At 43.8% G+C, this 20931-nt stretch overlaps 1 protein-coding gene across 6 annotated transcripts in view; it reads right to left on the bottom strand.

Moving 5' to 3' along the window:
- The window catches only part of TSPAN4 (tetraspanin 4), a 791893-nt gene that overhangs the window by 93936 nt on the left and 677026 nt on the right, over positions 1-20931 (bottom strand). For all 6 annotated transcript variants that reach the window (XM_073658686.1, XM_073658688.1, XM_073658689.1 and 3 more), the window contains one exon: positions 20130-20321. In XM_073658686.1, coding sequence (XP_073514787.1) covers positions 20130-20321 — 192 coding nt within the window. The remainder of the gene's footprint in view (positions 1-20129; positions 20322-20931) is intronic.

Here is a 20931-nt window from a genome sequence, read left to right as displayed (position 1 = left end):
CTTGATCAAAATAGCGTTAATTAAGTACCCTATGGTACTTACATGTACTATTACCATTTACTGATTTAATTACTGTAGGGTATATGATCATTTTTGTTTTGTTTTTCTTGGGTTTTGTAATAATAGGGAGAATAGAGGTAGCACTTACTGCCCAGTCTGGGAGCCTTACTGGCCACATAAGACAGTAATATCATAAATAGCTCACTTGTAGCTGGGGAATATGTTATAGATTTGCATTTACTATGCACCAATTTCACTTTTTCTTTCTATTGGGGTTGAGCTGTGAATTATGTGTAGTCCCCTTTTTTCTTTATAGAAACCAAGCTGATCAACACAGATTTGACTTCCAGTATAACATATATGCTAAAAATTCCCAAGTGTACACTTCTTTTCATGTAATCTCTTCTTCTCTGTCATATCTTTTCTATACCTAAACTCCAAAATGGATTCCCTTCTTTAAATCCATCTTTTCTACCACTCGTATAATATGATATTCTGGGGAAGCAAAGTGGATCAGTGGTTAGCACTGTAGCCTTGCAGCGCTGGAGTCCTGGGCTCAAATCCGACAAAGAGCAACATCTGCAAGGAGTTTGTATGTTCTCCCCGTGTTTGCGTGGGTTGCCTCCGGGTCCCTTCCGAACTCCAAAGATAAACTGATAGTGAATTTGGATTGTGACCCCCAATGGGAACAGTGATAGTGATGTCTGAAAAGAGCTGTAGAATATGATGGCACTATATACTATAAGCGAGTAAAATAAATACTGTATATTATATGGTGTACATTGGCATTGTAGTGTGGCATTGAATTTATATTTAACTTGTTCCTCTCATTCATTTCTTCAATTCAGTTACTTGCAAAATCCTTCTGTCAGGAATATTCTTGCACCCAAAGTTCTATTCTTTGGTTTTGAAACTTTACAATTCTGCTTCCTCTTACCTGGCTCCTGTTATCCGTTTTACCTGTGCTTTTCCAATTTTTCTGATGAAATGCATCTATTCTTCTGCGCTATCCAAACTTTCCATTCCTGACTACAAGGCATCTCTTGGGCTGTGTGTGTGCTCTGGGGAACACTTTCTCACAAAATCAAGCAAACTTTCACCAAACTCAACAGTTGATATCAAAAAGTGTGGGATAACCCCAAAAAAACCTTATGTTACTGCGCGTAAGGTCAGTATTGATTTCTATTGTCTAAAAATAACACGTTTCAGGAAGCATCCCCGGTACACTTATATTTTATTTGATGAAGGCGATACTCCCTGAAACGCGTTTTTAGACAATAAATATCAATAATGACCTTACGAGCACTAACGTATGTTTTTTATTTTTATACTGATTGGTTATTTATTGAATAATCCCTGAAGCGCGTTATTTTTAGACAATAAATATCAATACTGATCTTACGTGCGGTAACATGTTTCTTTATTTTTATACTGATTGGATACTCCCTGAAATGTATTATTTTTAGACAATAAATATCAGTACTGATCTTACGTGCAGTAACATGTTTCTTTCTTTTTATACTGGTTGGTTACTGATTGGATACTCCCTAAAACATGTCATTTTTAGACAATTAATATCAATACTGACCTTATGTGCGGTAATAATACGTTTCTTTATTTTTATAATGATTGGACCTAATCGAAAGGACTGTTGCCCCTCGGGAGATGTTTGATCTAGACCTCTTGTCGTCCATATACGTTGTAAAGCTACTATTGTAGTTCTGACACTCACAACAAAACAAGGCGAGTACCTCATTATTATATATTTTAAAATTGTGATTACTTTACTACTCTATGTCGTGCTCTACATTTTTCTAGTTCTGCTGTAAACATTTAATATGATACTGATTTTCTTATGTTTCTGCACGGTTTATCTGATTTAGTTTACTCACTTATGTAATTTTATTTAATATGCTTACTTATCAGATTCTGTAGCGCTTTACAGACATCATCACTGTCCCCATTGAGGCTCACAATCTAATTCCCTTATCAGTATGTGTTTTGAGTGTGGGAAGAAACCAAAGAACCCAGAGGAAACCCACGCAAACACAGGGAGAACATACCAGCTCCTTGCAGATGTTGTCCTTGATGTGTTCTGAACTCAGGATCCCAGCGCTGCAAACCAGCAGTGCTAACCACTGAGCCACCGTGCTACCCACCTTATATATATATATATTTTTTCCTTACTACTATTACACTTAAAAACAGACCCTTCACAGACACAAGGGTTGAGGGGCTTTCTGGCAACTCGGCACAATCTGTTCCTGGAGAGCAGGCATGGGATTTTCTACATGATTATATTAGGTAAAAAAGCAATAAAGACATAATATGTTCCCTCAATACCCTCGTTCTCTCACTTCTTCCCTGTAGAAATTACATTTACAAGAACTGAGGAGTTTCATTAAGAGAGGAAAGAAATCCGCAATGTGCTGTTTCCTTAGTGCCAATAACTACTTGGAGACGATTAGATGGCTGGAAACACACGCATACAATATCCCACTGTTCAGAAGGGACAGCTCTTTATGAGCTGCTCGCCAGGATAAAAGATAGTGGCCATTAAATGACCAAGAGATTCCCTATTTTAGTCAGCAGGGTAACTGAGAACGTCTCTGCGCCATACAATACAAGTCCCAGTGTATATGCCGTCCGGCTTCACGGACAATAAAGGAATACTTTGGTGGGTAATAAGGCTGTGCCGCGGGGGACTGCTCAGACCCTACTGCACATACTATCTCTACAGTAAATATGGCTGAAAGCAGTTTTCACACTTTTTTAACAATATTTTTATGAATATAGATAACAGAAATTCCCTATTTTAAGACAAACGAGAAAAAGTAAATACATCGTACACCGACGTGAGCGTAAGAGAGAGAAGGACAGTCTGTCCTTCAAGGTTCACTTTCAGGATAATGTATATCAAACTTTTTTCCTGTTTTTACACCTTTGATAGATGCACGCTCAGTATCGATAGGTCAATTGGCTCTATTGTGTGTGCCGGAGGTAGGCAAATTAGAATCTGCATCACATAGGGGACAAGGACAATCTCTGTAGACAGCGGTAGAATATGTTGGCACCTTATAGGCAACAGGAAATAAAATAAATGGATCAATGAATGTTATGTAAGTAACTAAATGGAGCTCCCCAAAGTGATGATGGCTACAATTCAATGTTAGAGCATATTTATGGTGTATACTTTATAAAATTTGGGTTATTTTATTCAATGGAGCATAAAAAAGAGAATCTTTAATATGCATTATCTGCTCTGAGTGTGGAGTATCATTCTTACTTATTGAAAAGACTACCATGAAGGTCTAAAAAAGTAGTGCAACATAAACAGGATCTGTCAACTAGTGCAAAAGCAGCCCCAGAGGAGCCTCCGGACCCCTGATAAAGGGTGACCGCATGCTGGCCGTGCAAGTTGAAGTGACCTTCATCGCTGGCACTGAAATATGGTTATACCTTTGTCATGCATAGTCATCCATTCAGTGCCTTCTTCTGCTGAGACAGACATTCTTGGACTCCAAAATGTAACATGGGCGCTGCAGTGGTATAGGGTGAAGTGACAATTCTGAACCACGGCTACACAACACAAGAAAGGCAGAGAGGCGTGGTTCAGACTTATCACTGTGCACCCCATGCCGCTGCAGTGGTCATCTTTAATGCAGGAGGGACCAGAATGCCAGTAAGTAGGGTACACGCAAGACAAATGTATAGTCACTTTTCATTGCCAGGATGGAGGGTCGCTTTAAACAGCACGTTGTTCTCCCAGGTCACCTGTCTGGCTAAAACCAGCCATACACATTAGGTAGCGGTCGGCTGAACAATGGTTTAGCTGATCGTTCTGCCGACCACCATCTCAGCCAACTCTCTGATACACAGGAGCGCTTGGCTGAACTGTGTTCTCTATGAGAAAGCCGCCAGCTGACACGTCGGCCGGTGGCTCATTTCCGAGAGAACAATGTCATCACCAGACGGAAATCGGACAATTGACATCTCAGCCGACGAGCAGTCAGCTGGTGCTCCCATACAGATCAGAAAATTGGCTGAACCCATTGATATCGAAGGGTTTGTCCGACATTAGTCTCTTGATCAATACAATCAAGGAGAGGGATGTGCTATTTAACACACAGAAGGAATTGCGAATTATCCCCTTACCACAAGTTTAGAGCGCAATGTGAATGACGACTATAGCCTCTATAAGCATTTAAGGCACCGGAAATTATGTCAATAAAAAATACAACTCATCCTGCAAACAAAAGAATCCATTATACGGCTCTGTCGAAAAACCAAAAAAGTTCTTACGCCATGTTCCTACATATCGCAAACAATGCACTTTTGCTCCCGCTTTTATTGTGTAAAAAAAAAACCGTGGTTAACAGTCCAAACAAAGTGGATGTGACTTTATGAAACCTCATGTCCACTGGATGTTTAAAGGCGATAATGAACTTCGCATTTTTATTTTTTTTTCTGGAATACATATATTAAAAAAAATATATTACATTTTAAGTGCAAAAATCCCACTGTTTCTGCACTAAAAATGCATTTAAAATATACTGGATCAAATCTTTACCAAATTGCAGCGATTTGGCTCTTGGGGACATGGCCTTAGAGCTGGTGAGTGAAATAATTGCTTGATATTAAAAATCCAAAATTGGTCAAGTCCTTAAGGAGTTAAGCAATCTGTAATAGATTGCATCTGCTGGGACAGGATATCCCGTCACAGCCGGTACGTCTTGCTGAATCTGGGGTGTGTAGGTGGCATGCCACGACTCGCCAAGATTGGCTCACAGTTCCAGCAACATTGCTCTGGACCATTTTGTTGGTGACCTTTTCTGACTCCTGTGTTGTAAGCCACTGAGAACAGAACTTTAGATGAGAAAACAAAATTTATTCATGTACTTCCTAACCACTGATGGCTTCTAACTAGAAAATGAAATGTTTCGTGGAGGATAAGGTGGAAGCTGCACGGCTGTTATTGAAGGATGTGTCACAAGTTATAATTGAAATGTGCATCCGTAATCCCCACCTCTTCCTCGGATGCATCACAAAATAACCACACTTGTGCTGCCGCCATCTCTGTGATGCGTACAGAGATAGTAAAATCAATTTGAGTTCCCGCTCGAAGCCTCCTGGGCAAGCTGTAAAGTGTGTTTTTATTTCCTGCTCTTCCCTCGGCTCCTGACTTCTCTTCTGTAATATTTCATGCTGCAGTTGCTCGGTGTTTGAGCGGAGAGGATTGAATGTCGCACAGCTGGCACCCCCTGTAAGATCACGGTTAACCTTTCTGCTCTCCGTACTGACATACTGCAGGGGCAAAACTAAAGACAATGGTCTCTTTTATGAGTGAATCGATACGGCAAAAATAAAGAACTTTATTAACCTGAACGAGCTTCAAACCGAAAGTTATGTTAAAAAATATTGTGCCACGGGGTGAAAAGTTTAGGTTTTCTGACTCAACGAACAGTCGCGTTCAGGAAAAAATGTTTATGAATCAATTGTGTAGGTGAAGATAAACATTAGATGGCTGTTGGACGAATGATGGTTTGGTCGTTCATTCGACCGGCAGCCATAGACGGGGCACCTGATTGGCAGACTACGCCAGTGTTCTCTAGGAGAACAAAAGGATCAGTAGTCGGATTGCTAGATCCTTGCCTTCCTCGACGATTAATTGTGCAAGGACCCTACATACACATTAGACATCAATATTGGTGGGTTTGGCAGTCTAATTTGTATGGGGAGGGGGCATAAATGGGTTGTCCGGCCTTAGGGTACAAGCCTACAGTCACTCTATGTGACCGCAGACTTGTAAATCCTCACATTGTATGCACTGTGCAGATTCTCTAGTGCCGACACTGGGAGCAGGCGGTCATGTAATTGCAAGCATGCAATTTACATACATGCGGACACATTCTGACTAGATGTGTTAGGTTATGTGACGACATGTAGTCGGCATGTAACTGCATGTATGCAAATTGCATGCTTGCGGTCATGCGCCCGCCCACTCCTGGCACCAGCTCCAGAGAATCCTCATAGCACGCAGTGAGCAAAATGTGAGGATTCCCAAATCTGCAGTCACATAGAGTGACTTCAAGTTCAATAACTCCTGACAGAACCAACTTATTGATAATGGAGTCTCCCAGGTTTTCTATAGGGTGTTTTTGATTGTAAGAGTATTGCTGAAGTCTGTGCTAGTTATATTGATAAAATTAATGAATCCTGATGGAAAGTAAAAAATATGCCTAAGGTTTGGTTAACACCCTTGTTTATATTTTTTATAGGGTGGAAAAGCCAAAATGATTGGATTCGTCACATTACGAACATCAATAGCGCCCATCACACCCCACTGATGATAAGGCTGTCAATCTTTCTTAGAGAATTTGACATACTTTATTATGATCAACTGATAATCCCCAAAATTTTATACTATGGCATCTATCAGTATTAGGTCTTTGTCAGAGCCAGATTAAGAGAATTTTATAGTAATGTGAAAGAAATTGAGGATATGGCTTTAGTAGTTCGGCAAAGTGACTAGCTTTGCCAAACATGTATAAAATTTTACTCCCAGGGTAGTTTTTGTGTTGGATTATATCCCTCGATAATCTATGAAGTTGGGTACACCATTTGGTCCTTGGTATAAAAAAAACAATTCCATGAATTTAAGGTATTTTTATCATTGAATCATTGTATTTGTCATTGGGGCCACTATTTTAAACCATTACAATGTCAAGATATTATAAAAAAAATCAGGCGTTTACTCCTCTTCTAACCTGTATGAATTGCAACCTGACTGGTAGTCCCTGCCAGAGTATGAAAAATAAGACCATTAGCGACTAATGTCATTGTAACCTGAGCGCCATACATTATACATGAACTGCAAGGACAGGCCCATAATGACCTCATTTTTTATGGAGTGTGTATGTATTGACCTTACTCTGCCCTAATGCTTGAATCTCAATTCAGCGGTTTAACGTTCGCTTTCGGTGACAACAGAAATAGCCACAATTATCATTCCACATTGACAATATTGTAGTCTATCCTATAGGTCCCACACACATAGTTGTCCGACAGGTATCTCTCCAGCGTCATCAATACACAGGAACGATCGACACGGCTCTGTGTTCTCTATGAGAGAGTCGCTGCCAGTTCCCTCTTGCAGCAGCTCATTTCCAGAGAGAACAAAAGGATCGGCCATTGAAATTCAGCAGGTTGGGACCGTCTCTGCCCCAACATCATAAACATTAGACTGTTGGCCAATGCTGCCAATATCGGCAGGTTTGGCTGACTTTAGTCTGATGTGTTAACTCTCAAACAGTGCCAACTTGGACAATGAAATACTTAGGCCCTGATTTATCAATGAATTATCATTAGTGATGAGCGAGCACTAAAATGCTTGGGTACTCGTTGCTCGGGTCGAGCAAATTTAAATAATCGGGTGCTCGACCCGAGCAACGAGCCCAAAGTAAGTCTATGGGAAGCTCGAGCATTTTTCCGGCGGCTCCCCCCGGCGGTCTGCAGAGGGCCTAAAAATTGCCCAAATCGACGGGAACAGTGCTCAAATGACATGGGAACAGCATGGGGAAGACCCCTGGAAGCATTTCTGACTCCCAGGTCACTGCTGTCAACAACGTTGTCACAGGTATTACACCACTTTTACAGACTCACAATAAAACATACCAAAACTAAACCAAAATGGATTTTCCCGGGAAATCTGTTAAAGAACATCCTTTCCATGGTAATGACTTGTATATAAGGCAAAATAAATAACCAAAAACAAAAATGCTACTCCACACCTTGGGCTATGTTCACACGTAGTGTTTTTGATGCGTTTTTGCACTTTTGCATTGCTTTCAACCAAGACAAATACATTCACTGGGAAATGTCATTTTAACATTTTACAACCTTATCTGGCCACGTGGTGTGTGACACATCATCGGACACATGCATACAGTGCAGAAAAGACATGGGAACAACATGGGGAAGACCACTGGAAGCATCTCTGACTCCCAGGTCACTGCCTAAAAGTGTGCCTATCATAAGTGATCCTTGGCGCATGCGAAGATGCCTCCCGCCATGTACCTGTCGTTGCAGACTTGCAATAATCACCATCCATGTCCTTGTCCCAGCGCAGTGTTCAGTTGTACCTACCCCATTCCTTGGAATGCAAGCGCAAGTATGCAGGCAACCACCCACAGGCTGCAATACTATACTGACAAATTTTTGACAGCTGCTTGCACTTGAAATGTGGCCTTTTATGCTTGTGGAGGCGGAAGCTGTCCATACTCGGTCCCCAGCCGCCACTATTTCTCCCAGTGTCGTCTCCGCCTTCCAAAAGAATGGGTCCCACAACATTACCCGTGCCCACCCCAGTGCACTTACTGGGAAGGACTGCCTAACCACAAACACTTTGTCAAGTGAATGTGGCCAGGGATGGTACAGAGTCAGTCCACAGCTTTTTTTCTGAGAGTTGTATGTCACCACAGCCATATTCTTTAGCTTGGTGAAAGGACTTGGGAAACCGTATCTACTCCAGCTGTCATTTCTCCCAGGAAGACCTCTAAAGCTGCTTGACCTTGAAATGTGGCATTTTAGGCTCGTGGAGGCGGAAGCTGTCCACAACCTCATGGTGGCGGCGGCTGGGTGTCCATACTCGGTCCCCAGCCGCGACTATTTCTCCCGGTGTCAACTCCGCCTTCCACAAGCACGAGTCCCACAACATTACCTGCTCCCTCCCCAGTGCACTTACTAGGAAGGACTGCCTAACCACAAACACGTGGTCAAGTGAATGTGGCCAGGGACGGGATGGAGCCAGTCCACAGCTTTTTTTTTGCTGAGAGTTGTATTTCACCACAGCCATATTCTTTACCTTGGTGAAAGGACTTGGGAAACCGTATCTACTCCAGCTGTCAATTCTCCCAGGAAGTCCTCTAAAGCTGCTTGCACTTGAAATGTGGCCTTTTAGGCTCGTGGAGGCGGAAGCTGTCCACAACCTTATGGCGGCGGCCGGGTGTCCATACTCGGTCCCCAGCCGCCACTATTTCTCCCGGTGTCATCTCCGCCTTCCACAAGCACGAGTCCCACAACATTACCTGTGCCCTCCCCAGTGCACTTACTACGAAGGACCACCAAACCACAAACACGTGGTCAACTGAATTTGGCCAGGGACGGTACGGAGCCAGTCCACAGCTTTTTTTGCTGAGAGTTGTATTTCACCACAGCCATATTTTTTAGCTCGGGGAAAGGACTGACTTTTGGGAAACTGTATCTACCCCGGCTGTCATTTCTCCGTCACCAGGTTCCGCCCATTGTAACACACGACCATGCCTGGCTGTATGTTCAGCGGTTAGAGCCACAGATAAGGATGCTGTGTTACAGCTTTCAACAACTCTGCAGCGCTGGGCAATTTGTCACCTAAGCATTAAGCATGTTACCTTCAGCACAGCCGATTGCCGCTTGACCAAGGCAGGCTGCAGTGCTTTCAGCTTGTGACTGATGTGGTCTTTCGGAGATGGAGGCAGAACTGGAGGAGGAGGTGCAGGAGCTGAACAATGTGATTACATTGAGGTTACATTGGCGACTCTGGTTTTTATACTAAAGAAAGATACTACGGTGTGGTTTTTTTTACGTTATTTTTTTTTTAAGACAAATGCATTCACCGGGAAATGTCATTTTAATATTTTACAACCTTATCTGGCCATGTGGTGTGTGACACAGCATCAGACACATCCTGTTTCTGTTAGAACTCTCCTGTTAGGTTTTTTCTAGTTTGCTGGTCACATGACCTTTTTTGCCTATTTAATCCGGCTCCGCCCTCCTGGCCTTGCTGGACTTCATTGTAATTTCTACTCTTGAGCTAGCTTGGTGCTCTGTTACCTTTCTTAGTCAGTTTTGCTAGGTCTTCGGACCTCTATGTTCTATGTTGCTTGTTTGTCTTATTTCTGCTACAATTTCTGCTAGGAGGTGTCCATCTTTCTCCCAGTCCCTAGTTCTTGTAGGGATCCCTTCCTCACATCTATAGGTCTTCGTTCAGACTAGCCGAGGACTTTAGCGGGTCTGATCGCAGGATCAGGTTCCCCGTTGCATCGTAGGGATCCAGCTTAGTTCTATTGTAGGGACAGATCTCCTGTCTTTCCTTAGTGCTTGTAGGAGATCATAACAGTTTCATTTATGATGGAGGGACTCTGAAAGTCACAAATCCTATTTTTATAGGGCCATCAGGCGGCCCTTACTATTCTTAAAGGGCCAGCAGTCGGCCCTCGCTATTGTTAGAAAGCCATCAGCCGGCTATGCTTTGTTGTTCCCATTATTAACTAGTGGGTCTCCTATGCTGTTATTGCGTATGCAGTGACAGTAAGGGCTGCCAAAAATTTGGAGGCACTCCAATGCCCCTTGCAAGAGACGTAGAGGTCAGAGAGCCTTCTAAAAACAATGTTCCCATTATTAGGAAGTGGGTCTCCTATAGCTTTTGCCTATGCAGTGAAGCAACGGCTGCCAAAAATTTGGAGGCACTCCAATGTCCCTTGCAAGTGACGTAGAGGTCAGAGAGCCTCCTAAAAACAATGTTCCCATTATTAGGAAGTGGGTCTCCCATAGTGTTTGCCTATGCAGTGAAGCAACGGCTGCCAAAAATTTGGAGGAACTCCAATGCCCCTTTCAAGAGACGTAGATATGTTGATATGGTACATATGGTGGTGATATGGTGGTGGAGGATGAGAATGCGGAGAAGGAGGAGAACAAGAGCAAATAGACAAAATCAGGAAGCGTATACCCATGTCTGGGTGTGAAGACAGAGGTGCATGGGAATAGAGTTAGACCTCCCCAAAAAAAGACACTGTATTTGAGTTTATGTTATGCTGCTATAATTTGGTGGTGTTGAGAAGTCTGGCCCAATCCAGCCCTTGTTCATTTTTATAAGAGTCAGCCTGTCAGCATTTTCAGTTGACCGGTGAATGCGCCTATCAGTTATAATTCCACCAGCGACACTAAAAACCCGCTCTGACAAAACGCTAGCGGCAAGGCAGGCCAGGACCTCCAAGGTGTAGAGAGCCAGTTCATGCCACGTGTCCAGCTGGATACCCAATAATTATAAGGCACAGAGGAATCACAGAGGACGTTGGTACGGTTGGCAAGGTACTCCCTCACCATCTTCCGAAACTTTGCACTCCTTGAGAGTACCCCTCGCCTCAGGGTCTGTGCGATAGGAGGGTCTGAGAAAACTGTTCCAGAACTTTGACAGTGTTCCCCTGCTTCTGCTGGATTGCATTTGAGGCTCTCTCGCCTGTACTCCTTGGCTGTCCAACGAACTGTGACCTCTGCCACCAGCATTTTCAGATGGGAATTTTTTCACTAATTCCGCAACAAAGGCCTTCTCGTACTGCCCCATTTTATTAGGCCTGTCCTGCAAAGGAATAAGAGACATAAAGTTCTCCCTGTAGCGTGGGTCTAGAAGCATCACCAACCAGTAATGACTGTCACCCAAAATTTGGACAACGCGAGGGTCACGGGAAAGGCAGCGTAACATAAACTCAGCCATGTGTGCCAGACTGCAAACAGGCAAGACTTCCGTGTCCTCACCAAGAGGACAACTGATCATGCTCTCATCTTCCTCCTCTTCCTCCTCCTCCCTATCCTCAGGCCATCCATGCTGAACAGACGGTATGGCAGTTGTGCAGGTAGTACCGTCTATAGCACAGGAAACTAGCTCCTGTTCTTCCTCCTCTTCCTCATTGTCAACCAATCCACATTGGGATGAGATGAGGCTGTTCTGTGTGAAATCACCCTGTATGGTTCCTTGCTCCATCTCATCGTGCTCCGCCTGCAATGCATCCTCTTTAATTGAGAGCAGAGAGTGTTTCAGAAGACAGAGAAGCGGGATGGTGATGGTAATTATGGCATCATCGCCGCTTACCATCTTGGTGGAGTCCTCAAAATTTTGGAGGATGGTACAGATGTCTGACATCCATGTCCACTCCTGAGGTTTTATGTGTGGAGTCTGACCTGACTCCCGGCGACATTGTTGATGCAGGTAGTCAACAACTGCCCTCTTCTGCTCACAAATCCTTCCCAACATCTGCAATGTAGAGTTCCAACGCGTGGGGACATCACACACCAGTCGGTGAGCTGGAAGCTGCAAACGCTGCTGAAGCACGGCAAGAGCGGCGGAAGCTGTAGCTGACTTTCTAAAATGGGCACACAGGCGGAGTACTTTGACAAGCAGATCCGACAGATCCGGGTAGGTTTGGAGAAACCGCTGAACCACAAGGTTAAGCACATGGGCCAGGTATGGTACGTGTGTGAGCTCGCCTCACCTCAGAGCCGGCACCAGGTTCCGGCCATTGTCACACACGACCATGCCTGGCTGTTGGTTCAGCGGTGTCAGCCACAGATCTGCCTGCACTTTCAGAGCTGTCCACAACTCTTCAGCGTTGTGTGGTTTGTCACATATTAGCTTCAGCACAGCCTGTTGCCGCTTGGCCGAGGCAGTGCTGCAGTGCTTTCCAGCTTGCAACTGATTATTTTTATTATTTATTATTATAGCGCCATTTATTCCATGGTGCTTTACATGTGAAAAAAGGGGTATACATACGTGAACAATTACAATGATCTTTAACAAAACGTGACGGCAACTGGTACAGGAGGAGCGAAGACCCTGCCTGCGAGGGCTCACAGTCCACAAGGGATGGGTGAGAATACAGTAGATGGGGGTAGAGCTGGTCGTACAACGGTATGGTGGAGCAATGGTTCCTGCAGGTTGTAGGCTTGTCGGAGGAGGTGAGTCTTCAGGTTCCTTTTTAAGGTTTCCATGGTAGGCGAGAGTCTGATATGCTGATGTAGAGAGTTCCAGAGTAGGGGGGACGCATGGGAGAAATCTTGTATGCAATTGTGGGAAGAGGAGATAAGAGGGGAGTAGAGCAGGAGATATTGTGAGGATCGGAGGTTGCGTGCAGGTTTGTACCGGGAGACTAGGTCACAGATATAAGGAGGAGACAGGTTGTGGATGGCTTTGTATGCCATGGTTAGGGTTTTGAACTGGAGTCTCTGGGCAATGGGGAGCCAGTGAAGGGATTGACAGAGAGGAGAGGCCAGGAAATAGCGTGGGGACAGGTGGATTAGTCGGGCAGCAGAGTTTAGGATAGATTGGAGGGGTGCGAGAGTGTTAGAGGGGAGGCCACAGAGCAGGAGGTTGCAGTAGTCAAGGCGGGAGATGATGAGGGCGTGCACTATTGTTTTTGCAGATTCGAGGTTGAGGAATGTGCGGATCCGGGATATATTTTTGAGTTGGAGTCAGCAGGAAGTAGAAAGAGCTTGGATATGTGGTTTAAAGGCAAGATCAGAGTCCAGGGTTACCCCAAGGCAGCGAGCTTGTGGGACTAGGGAGAGTGAACAGCCATTGACGTTGATAGATAGGTCAGATGGGGGGCATAAATGAGATGGTGGAAAGACGATGAGTTCTGAGTTTCTGAGATGGATGCTGAAGAGGAGGAGGAGGTGCAGGAGCTGTAGAATGTGGGGGCAACCCTGATTGACCCAGGGCCCGCAATCCTCGGCAGCGGGAGGATCTGTTCCATCCCAAAGTCCGACTGGGTCCCGACTTCCACTATGTTAACCCAGTGTGCCGTCAGCGAGATATACCGTCCCTGCCCACAATGACTTGTCCACATGTCCGTGGTTAGGTGGACTTTCCCAGTAACTGCATTGTTGAGGGCACGGCTAATGTTGTGGGACAGGTGCTTGTGTAATCCGGGGACGGCACACCGGGAGAAATAGTGGCGGCTGGAGACCGAGTACCGAGGGACGGATGCCGCCATCAGGTTGCGGAAAGCTTCCTTCTCCACGAGCCTAAAATGCAACATTTTGAGCGCAAGCATTCGCGAAACGTGTGAATTTAGTAGTGTGGCCTTTGGGGTGTTAGCTGCGTATTTGCGCTTGCGTTCCTAGGACTGGTATAGGGACAACTGAACGCTGCACTGAGACAAGGACGTGGACATGCTTGCTGATGGTGCTAGTTGAGAGTGTTCAACGACAGGTGCAGGGCGGGAGGCATCTTGGCATGCGACATGGACAGGGGATTGACGTGCAGGCACAACAGCGGAACAAGCAGTGGTGTCACCCACAGACACTGTTGCTGGACCCTAGGGTTCGGCCCACTTAGTCGGGTGCTTTGCTGCCATGTGTTTGATCATGATGGTGGTGGTCAGGCTGCTAGTTTTTCTACCCCTGCTGATGCTTGCCTGGCAGGTGGTGCAAATGGCCTTTTTGGGGTTATCGGCAGAGTCTTTAAAAAACAACCAGACTCAGGAAGACCTAACAGTTGTACTGGCAACTTCCGTCGTGTTGATGTTACAGGGAGCGGTTGCCCGCCTTCTGTCTGTGGCCACCACACTGCTTGTTCTTGCCTGTTGTGGTGCTACGCCTCCCTCCCCATGTGTGCTGCTGTCCTCGCTCTGCATGTCACCATTCCAGGTTGGATCAGTGACTTCATCGTCCAGTACCTCATCTTCCACTTCCGCACCCTGGTCCTCCTCCTGACTTTCTGTAAATTGTGTCTCATCATCATCCACCTCTTGTGAAAGTTTCCCACCGTCGACTTCGTGTGACCGTGACTGCTCAAATATTTGGGCATCACTACATGCAATCTCGTCTTGCCCTGCTTCAAGTGGACCGGGCAAGAGGCCCGAATCTATAAATGGAAAAGTGAACAGCTCTTCGGAGTGTCCAAGTGTGGGATCAGTTGTCTCCGGGCACTCGGCATGGTGGGAGGAAGGAGGATCAGGGTCAGGAATATGTAGTCCAGACTCAAGGCTACTGAGACTTGACCGTGTGGAAGACAGGGTGGTGGTGGTGGTGGCTAAGTGACTGAAAGCATTATCTGCTAACCAACGAATAACCTTTTCACACTGCTCTGTGTTTAATAGTGGTGTTCTGCGGTTCCCTATTAATTGGGACAGGAAGGTCGAGTGACAAGATGTGGGTGTTTGTTGTGGCACAATTTTAGCTTGCCCACGGCCTCGGCCTCTGCATGCACCATCATCACCATCATGTCCACTTCCCCATCCCTTGCCCATTTTAAATGGAGGACAATATTTTCCACGTTCACTACAAATGGCTGGATTTGAACCGCAGTGATATGTGATGCGAATGACGGAAAACCACAGTTTTAAATATCTGGCCTGTAGGTAACTATTTTTCACAGTGTCAATAACTTTACTAACACATTGCAACAAAATTTACATGGAGGCCAGAAATGGCTGAATTTGGAGCGAACTTATATGTGATACATGTGACAGAAAAACACAGTTTTAAATAGCTGGCCTGTAGGTTACTATTTTTCACAGCGACCTGGTGTCAATAACTTCACTGACACACTGCAATTAAATTTAAATGGAGGCAAATATTTTCCATGGTCACTACAAATTTCTGGATTTTTATCGCTGTAATATGGAAAGAATCTGGCTGTATTCTGTTGTAGCAACAAGCAAATGGAGCAGAAAAATGGTGTTCTCTGGATTGCTTTTTAACCAAATAATCAGGATTAAGATAAAAAAAATAATTATCACTGGCCCCTGATACCTGGGGCTATTTCTAGAACTATCTGTAACAGCAGCAGCAGACAGAACTGGAATGGAGCCTCTTGTGCTATATTATACACTGCAGTCTGCCACATACACTGCCTGCCTGCCTAGCTCTGATACAAATATACAGTACAGACCAAAAGTTTGGACACACCTTCTCATTTAAAGAAATTTCTGTATTTTCTTGACTATGAAAATTGTACATTCACACTGAAGGCATCAAAACTATGAATTAACACATGTGGAATTATATACTTAACAAAAAAGTGTGAAACAACTGAAAATATGTCTTATATTCTAATTTCTTCAAAGTAGCCACCTTTTGCTTTAATGGCTGCTTTGCACACTCTTGGCATTCTCTTGATGAGCTTCAAGAGGTAGTCACCGGAAATGGTCTTCCAACAATCTTGAAGGAGTTCCCAGAGATGCTTAGCACTTGTTGGCCCTTTTGCCTTCACTCTGCTGTCCAGCTCACCCCAAACCATCTCGATTGGGTTAAGGTCTGGTGACTGTGGAGGCCAGGTCATCTGGCGTAGCACCCCATCACTCTCCCTCTTGGTCAAATAGCCCTTACACAGCCTGGAGGTGTGTTTGGGGTCATTGTCCTCTTGAAAAATAAATGATGGTCCAACTAAACGCAAACCGGATGGAATAGCATGCCGCTGCAAGATGCTGTGGTAGCCATGCTGGTTCAGTATGCCTTCAATTTTGAATAAATCCCCAACAGTGTCACCAGCAAAGCACCCCCACACCATCACACCTCCTCCTCCATGCTTCACGATGGGAACCAGGCATGTAGAGTCCATCCGTTCACCTTTTCTGTTTCGCACAAAGACACAGTGGTTGGAACCAAAGATCTCAAATTTGGACTCATCAGACCAAAGCACAGATTTCCACTGGTCTAATGTCCATTCCTTGTGTTCTTTAGCCCAAACAAGTCTCTTCTGCTTGTTGCCTGTCCTTAGCAGTGGTTTCCTAGCAGCTATTTTACCATGAAGGCCTGCTGCACAAAGTCTCCTCTTAACAGTTGTTGAAGAGATGTGTCTGCTGCTAGAACTCTGTGTGGCATTGACCTGGTCTCTAATCTGAGCTGCTGTTAACCTGCGATTTCTGAGGCTGGTGACTCGGATAAACTTATCCTCAGAAGCAGAGGTGACTCTTGGTCTTCCTTTCCTGGGGCAGTCCTCATGTGAGCCAGTTTCTTTGTAGCGCTTGATGGTTTTTGCAACTGCACTTGGGGACACTTTCAAAGTTTGCCCAATTTTTTGGACTGACTGACCTTCATTTCTTAAAGTAATGATGGTCCCCCGTTTTTCTTTACTTAGCTGCTTTTTTCTTGCCATAATACAAATTCTAACAGTCTATTCAGTAGGACTATCAGCTGTGTATCCACCTGACTTCTGCATAACACAACTGATGGTCCCAACCCCATTTATAAGGCAAGAAATCCCACTTATTAAACCTGACAGGGCACACCTGTGAAGTGAAAACCACTCCCGGTGACTACCTCTTGAAGCTCATCAAGAGAATGCCAAGAGTGTGCAAAGCAGTCATCAAAGCAAAAGGTGGTTACTTTGAAGAACCTAGAATATAAGACATATTTTCAGTTGTTTCACACTTTTTTGTTAAGTATATAATTCCACATGTGTGAATTCATAGTTTTGATGCCTTCAGTGTGAATGTACAATTTTCATAGTCAAGAAAATACAGAAAAATCTTTAAATGAGAAGGTGTGTCCAAACTTGTGGTCTGTACTGTATATACATATATATATATATATATATATATATATATATATATATATATATATATATATATATATATATATATATATATATACACACACACACACATACATGTTGTGGAATGCCTAGACTAACAGGACGTTCAATGGACTATATGCTATATGCACTGCAGTCTGCCATATACACTGCGTGCCTGGCTAATTCCTGCTATCACCACTGATTATATGCAGCTGGATTTTGTCCTCAGAAGGACTGTTAGTTCAGATGGATATTATAAATATATGTTGTGGAATACTTATACTAACTATAAAGAAGCAAATCTCTCCCTGACACAGCAGCATCTCTCCGTACTGTGCCTGACTCCGGGGTAGACTGTGACGAGCATAGCGGTGCCCGGTCTTATATATACCTGATGATGCTGAGCGGCCAGCCAATCACTGTAATGCCACAACCAACATGGCTACGGCATTACAGTGTGTGGCAGACAATCCCTGCATGTTCACTGGCTCTCTAAAGAGCGCCAAATATGCAAGGAGGGGACCCGATCCCCCGCCCGAGCAACTAGGAAATACTCACAGAGCATCTCGAGCAGTGAGATGCTTGGGCGAGTACCGAGCAGTGGCGAGCACGTTCGCTCATCACTAGTTATTATCCCAACTCTATGTCATGCTCTGCCATTTCCATTAACTTTTAGTAAAATTGGTGGAGCTTAGGAGGGACGGGGTGTGGTGAACCTTAACCGACAAATTCATCATAATTTACGCCACAAATATACACCAGTCCCTGACTGGAGTAACATTTCTGTCAGAGGTGCATGGCAGTTTTAAGATGTGCCTAATAAATTAAGAGTTACATGCCTCTTAATTAATTTTATGCATCTTAATCCATTCACTCCCTTCATTAATAGTGATGAGCCAGTCTCAATGGGGTTGTACGGCCTTGGGGTACAAGTTTGCAGTCACTCTATGTGACTGCAGACTTGTGAATTCCCACATTGTGCACACGGCACGCTGTGAGGATTTTCCAATGCCAGGAGTGGCGGGTGTGTGACCACAAGTATGCAATTTGAATACATGCGGTCATGTGCCGACTAGATGAATGCGGACTCGCTAAATGCAAGTGTATTGAGCAAGACCAAACACATCTAGTCGAAATGTGTCTGGAAGTATGATCGCCTGCTCCCGGCAGCGATGTGAGGTTTCACAAGTCTGCAGTCACAGAGCGATTGCAGACTTTTACCCCAAGGCCGGACAACCACTTTAATGCCTACAGTACAAACCACTTGTATCTGTACCACTTTCAGAAAATGTTTCCCAACATGGGGTGGCTTCTACTTTAGAGTTAGTGTTTTGCAGTTTAGGAGTATAAAAAAGTTGATGTTCGAGTTATACCAATGGCAGTATTTCCGTGCTGTAAAGCTCTGAGTAATGTGGCACCCATAGGAGTCATTGGTGTCATAGGTGAACCTCAGTTTGTCTCCGATTTCATACAGAGCTTTTTTTTTTGTCACATCTGTATGAATGCTCGATCTGATCCTATGAAGTATTGTGTTTAGGTACTAATAAACCCATAATGTGGTGTTGTGCAGTTTTGTAGTATGGAGCCATAGGGGCAGCATTGAGGCACATGGATTTGCAGTGCCTTATATTAGTTGAGGAAATGCCTGTGCAGACACAACCCCTGATGAAGGATGCACCATAACGCGCGTCGGGGTGAACACCACACTGTCTGCAGGACCTCTTGTTACACCCAGGTATGAACTGTGTCCCTAATTATTATTATGCATATCCATATCTCAATCACTGAGATGGGCTGTGTAATCCTCTACAGGGCTTATGTTATACACTGTGAGTATAGTGTGCAATCTTACAGGGCATCTGCCATACAAGTTGTATGGGTGGGGTAATCCTAGGACATTTTGCCACATATTGTTAATGGGCTGTGTAACTTTATAGGGCATCTGACGGGCTGTGCAATAAACTTTTTTTTTTTACAGAAACATAATATATGTATTTTATAAGATAAAATATGGGTTGTGTGATCATATAATAGGTCTTACACAATCTAGTCAATGTAGGTATAAGATTATGCTCAAGTATTACGATGAAACACTGTACACATATATTTATATGAGCCATATATACCAAATACCTTATCTACCATTTTTTCCTGGTGTATACTATCCACATCCAAATATATATATACCATCCCTATACATATGATACATCATTCATTTTCACATTCGAATTTCTGATTGTACCATATTCACACCTACAACATCTATTTTGTGACTACCTTCAAGTGTCTTTCCCTGGTGTGTGTCCTGCAGCTATATTCTGTTTTAATCTTTCGTTTAGTATTTTAATCACGTGTGTGTGCTCCTGTTTCTTTGCCACCACGTACCCACTTGTATAAATAATAAAGGTGTTTTAATACTTACTATATATTCTCTGACCATTAACGGTAATTGGGCTAATTTATTGGTTCCATTGCCTTATATTGGTCTTCAATAATTATGAAATGGCTGGATAGAATTTTGTATAGGATGACTTACTAATCCATTGGTGATTTCTAGCTTTTCATTGAAAACTTTAATTTTACAACTTGATTTGAAGCTTTTTTTGCACAATCCATGTCTAATGGACATTTTCCATATATCTGTGTATGATATCAGCTCTTTAATATCTGACATTTATATGCCACAAATTTGACGCTCGTGATATAATTCATCATCAGTATTTCTCACCGGTCTTTGTTTTTTTCTCTATTATGAGGGTATCCAGTATTCGACGACTCTCATAAAGGACGTACTTACACTCAGCAGTAGGTATTTGTTCTCTTTTATAGCACCGATGCAGCCCAGGAAACCCACGATCATCACGATAGTTCCTGTAGCAATCAGCAAGTTGGCAGCAGACAGTGATGGGAAAGAGGAGGAGAGTGTGGCGAAGTTCCCCTGCGTGACAGCCAACCAGATACCGACTCCAAGGATCCCACATCCTCCCAGCTGCCAAGACACAAGAGAGGAGCCCGATGATGAACAGTATGAAAGAACAGCCAGAAACAGACTCACAGTCACTGCACAAGTGGCCTCTGTTTAATCATTTATAAAGGACGACTAATTCTAACAATACAGCTTTTTTTGGGTTTCGGGAAAAAAAAAAGACTAGTGAAGCGTTATATTTTGAGCCGAATACACTGCTGCAAAGTAAACACATTAATCCCTAGATATTTCTAAAAGTATTTACTGCAGTACAAAGAGACGCAACAGGGATCCGGCAGTAATGTACATCAACTTTCCAAGGTGTTTACAGCGGTCTACTAAAAGCCAAGGTGATCGATATCGTTTTGTCCAAGGTATTACAGGGGTGGGATTTCTGACACCAGGAATGATGGCTACATGAAGCCAATTTAATGGTTTGAGAAAACATTTCAGTTCAAAAGACAAAATAAGCATAAAGATGAAGCAGAGCAAAGAAAGTTATAGAACACTTCATTATATCACAATTTTATTGGTGGTTTTCCATTGGTCTAATGTTTATACCATAGTGACACTGGGGTAGATTTACTATGTTAGCAGGAACCTGTCATCTCCAGAAAAAGCTATTTACCTGCAG

This window comes from Phyllobates terribilis, unplaced genomic scaffold (genome assembly GCF_046119375.1).
Source record: "Phyllobates terribilis strain yellow unplaced genomic scaffold, ASM4611937v1 Scaffold_13__5_contigs__length_258822181, whole genome shotgun sequence".
NCBI lineage: Eukaryota > Metazoa > Chordata > Amphibia > Anura > Dendrobatidae > Phyllobates > Phyllobates terribilis.
This window is presented reverse-complemented; position numbering and strand designations above follow the sequence as displayed.